This window comes from Lathyrus oleraceus, chromosome 1 (assembly GCF_024323335.1).
Source record: "Lathyrus oleraceus cultivar Zhongwan6 chromosome 1, CAAS_Psat_ZW6_1.0, whole genome shotgun sequence".
Lineage (NCBI taxonomy): Eukaryota > Viridiplantae > Streptophyta > Magnoliopsida > Fabales > Fabaceae > Lathyrus > Lathyrus oleraceus.
The window spans coordinates 6318560-6322246 of NC_066579.1; the positions used below are offsets into that span (position 1 = coordinate 6318560).

General features: G+C 43.0%; 1 protein-coding gene across 1 annotated transcript; it reads left to right on the plus strand.

Annotated features, from left to right (window-relative positions):
• Window positions 1-2168: 2168 nt before the first annotated feature.
• Window positions 2169-2672, plus strand: LOC127086868 (uncharacterized). The gene has a single exon (XM_051027688.1). The coding sequence runs from the start codon at window positions 2169-2171 to the stop codon at window positions 2670-2672; it is 504 nt and encodes a 167-aa protein (XP_050883645.1).
• The last annotated feature ends 1015 nt before the right edge of the window (window positions 2673-3687 follow it).

Genomic DNA, 3687 nt, shown 5'->3' on the forward strand with positions numbered 1-3687 from the left:
GGAAAAATAGATAAAGATCTCCGACAACACAACATGGTCCTTTCAAATTATGAAGGGAAAACCATCAATATAATGGGGGTGGTCTAGGTCAACCTCGCGGTAGGCATGACAAGACGTTCAACACTATTTATGGTAATAGATTCAAAAGCCAACTTCAACTTACTCCTGGGTCGAGAATGGACCCATGGTATAGGGGTTGCTCCCTCAATGGTCCACGAAAGGCTTATAATTTGGAGAAAAGATGGCATCATAGAGAATATTGAGGCCGACCAAAGCTATTATTGGGTCGATGACAGCGGTTCCAAGAGGTTGTTTGACCAACATTTGGCGAACATAGCGCCATGTGATGACGAATCGGGATCCTATACTTCCGTCAATACTGGTCGAGTTTTGAACTTGGACCCTGATCATGGTTTCATTTGGGATAACGAGGAAGACACAAGATCAGATAAAGGAATCCCACCTACGGGGTGGTCAGCAGTCGACAAAGATGACTGCTGAGTCAGAAAGCCTGGCTCGAATTTCGGCCTATTTGGCTGAAAACAAGAGGAAGTCAATTCTAGAAAGGAAGAGACTTCAGAATTTGGGCTGTGAGGCCGAAAGTCTAGATGATGGTCGACTAGACCAGAAAACAACTTCAGAAAGCCAGAGGCTTGATTGTATTTATGACAATGAGCCTTTGGGGTTCGAAAAGAACCCACAAAATGAGTCCCAGAAGATGCAAGTGAAAGATCCCCTCGAAGAGATCGACTTGGGAAATGGAACCACAAAAAGACCAACCTACATAAGTACTGAGGTGGGGTCAGAGATGAAGGCAAAGATAGTCGAGGTATTGACTGAATACAAGGACTTCTTTGCCTGGGATTATGACGAAATGCCAGGTTTGGATCGAAGCATAGTAGAACAGCGACTGCCTATCCAACCTGGGAAGAAGCTGGTGAAGCAACACCCTCGACGGTTTGCTCCGAACGTTACTTCTAAGATCAAGCAAGAAATCTAAAGACTCCTCAAAAGTCCTTTCATAAGAATGGCAAGGTACGTCGAATGGCTGGCCAACATAGTGCCCGTCATCAAGGAAAACGGAACTCTTAGGATTTGTATAGATTTCAGGGATTTAAACAACTCCATGCCAAAGGATGAATATTTGATGCCAGTGGCGGAAATGTTGGTCGACTCGGCCGCAGGTTTTGAGTATCTGAACCTACTTGATGGATACTCCGACTACAATCAGATTCTCATTGCCGAAGAAGATGTCAGTCCCCAAGACAACATTTCAATTCCCTGGTGCGCTGGGGACATACGAGTGGGTCGTCATGCCGTTTGTTTTTAAAAACGCAGGAGCAACTTACCAAAGGGCCATTAATGCCATATTTCATGACTTCTTTGAGAAGTTCATACAGGTATATATCGACGACATCGTGGTGAAATCGTATTCATAAAAAGGACACCCGGATCACCTTCGACGCTCGTTCGATAGAATGAGGAAATATGGGTTGAAAATGAATCCATTGAAGTGTGCTTTCGAGGTACACGTAGGTGACTTCATGGGATTTGTGGTACACAAACGAGGTATAGAGATCAATCAGAACAAGACGAAGGCGATCTTAGACCTCAAAAGCCCATCTACAAAGAAACAACTCCAATCTTTGTTGGGGGAAATAAACTTCTTAAGAAGGTTCATCTTGAACCTAAGTGGTAAAACAAAGGTGTTTTCGCTACTACTTAAAATTAAGAAGGAAAGTGATTTTCACTGGGGCCATGAACAACAAGAGGCTTTCGACGCGATCAAGGGGTATCTTACCAAGCCTCCTATCTTGTTGCCCCCTAGTAGAAATAAAAGTATGAGTTTATATATTGCCGCATCTGATACAACTATAGGGAGCACGTTAGCCCAAGAGGATTGTAATGGTGTCGAAAGGCCCATATATTACCTCAGTAGAATGTTGGTAGATGTTGAAACTAGGTACAGTCTCATAGAAAAACTATGTTTGTGTTTGTACTTTGCTTGTATGAAATTAAAACAATATATTAAAACAGTTGATGTTTATGTTTCGTCTCATTACAATATTATTAAACATATGTTGTCTAAGCCTATTCTACATAGTAGAATCGGGATATAGGCACTGGCGTTGACAGAGTTTTCTCTAACTTTCAAGCCTTTAAACGCCATGAAAGGCCAGATCGTGGCGGATTTTATAGTGGATCATGACATGGTCGAATCATCCCTGAATGTGGTCGACACCATACCATGGCGTCTATATTTCGACGGATTGAGTCACAAAGACGGAACAAGAGTCAGGGTTTTGATATTATCCCCTAAGGTAGGCCCGACGAAGTTTAAGTATAAGATCAACAAGAAGTGTTCCAACAACGAAGCCAAATACGAGGCCTTAATAGTAGGCCTTCAGCTTTTGAAAGAGTTAGGAGCGAGTCTAATTGAAGGGATGGGAGACTCGGAGTTGATAATAAAGCAAGTCACGCGCGAATATAAGTGCATTAAGGGGAGTATGCTGAATATCTTTGTGACTGCAACGCAGCTACTAGAACACTTCGAAGTTGCAGACATAAGACATGTGCCCAGGAGAGAGAACCAAGAGGCCAACAAGCTGACCCAAGTCGCTTCAGGGTATAACATGTCTAAGTCGAGGTTACAAAATATGATCGAGGTTTGAGGAAAAACGGTGTCAAGTACGCCCCTAACAGAGGACGTCCTTGACGAGAACACCAGTCATGGTAGGGAGCCCGAGGAGGAGTGTCAAGAAACCCGTGGAGTCTAAGAGGCATGGGAACATGAAGTTTTTTCTATCAACAGTTCATCACCGACAGATTGGAGAAAGCCAATCATCGACTACTTGGAGAATTCAATCGAAAGTACTGATAGAAAAACCAAATATAGGGCTTTGAGCTACGTGTGGTCAAACAATGAATTGCTAAAGAAGACACCAGAAGGGTTATTACTCAAATGCCTTGGAGATACCGAAGCGTATTTATCCATCTACGAAGTACAGAAAGGGGCATGTGGCGCCCACCGCGCAGACCATAAGATGAAATGGTTGCTGTTCCTGAAGGAGAATTGTCATCCAAGGCGCAGCGGAATTTAAAATTTTCTCCATTTAGTGATCCTTACGAATGGGCATGATCAGTGATAGAATTGTTACCTCTTGTGGCGATTCAAACCTTTGGTGCAGATCTCTTGTAACGATCAAAACCTTGGATACAAATCCACGAAGCGATCACGAACGTTGAACGATGACAACGTCTCTACTCAGTCCACACGAACGGGTTCCTTCAATCTCAGTGTTAGCTGGTACGAATGAAGGCTTTGAGTGTGAGAGAGAGAGGGAAACGAAATTCCAATTCTTCACTTGAGTTTGAGTCTGAGTGACAATGCTTCTACCCAAGGGTTCTATTTATAGAACCACTTGTGTGGGCTTCAAGCTAAAAGCCCACTTAAGTGTATTTTGGCCCATATCTTATATTATCCCAAATCACTTAAGCGTGTGGTACCTTACCATATTTCGTATTCCACTTAAGTGCACCGTACCTTACGATGTTCCTTAGTTACTCTATTTCTCATCAATCCGTCCTTTGTGTGTGACCCTGTAGGTTTTCGCGACGACAATTATATTAAATCACGCATTTAACATAATAAACAGTGAGCGGTATCTAGCAACACATCACTGCTAC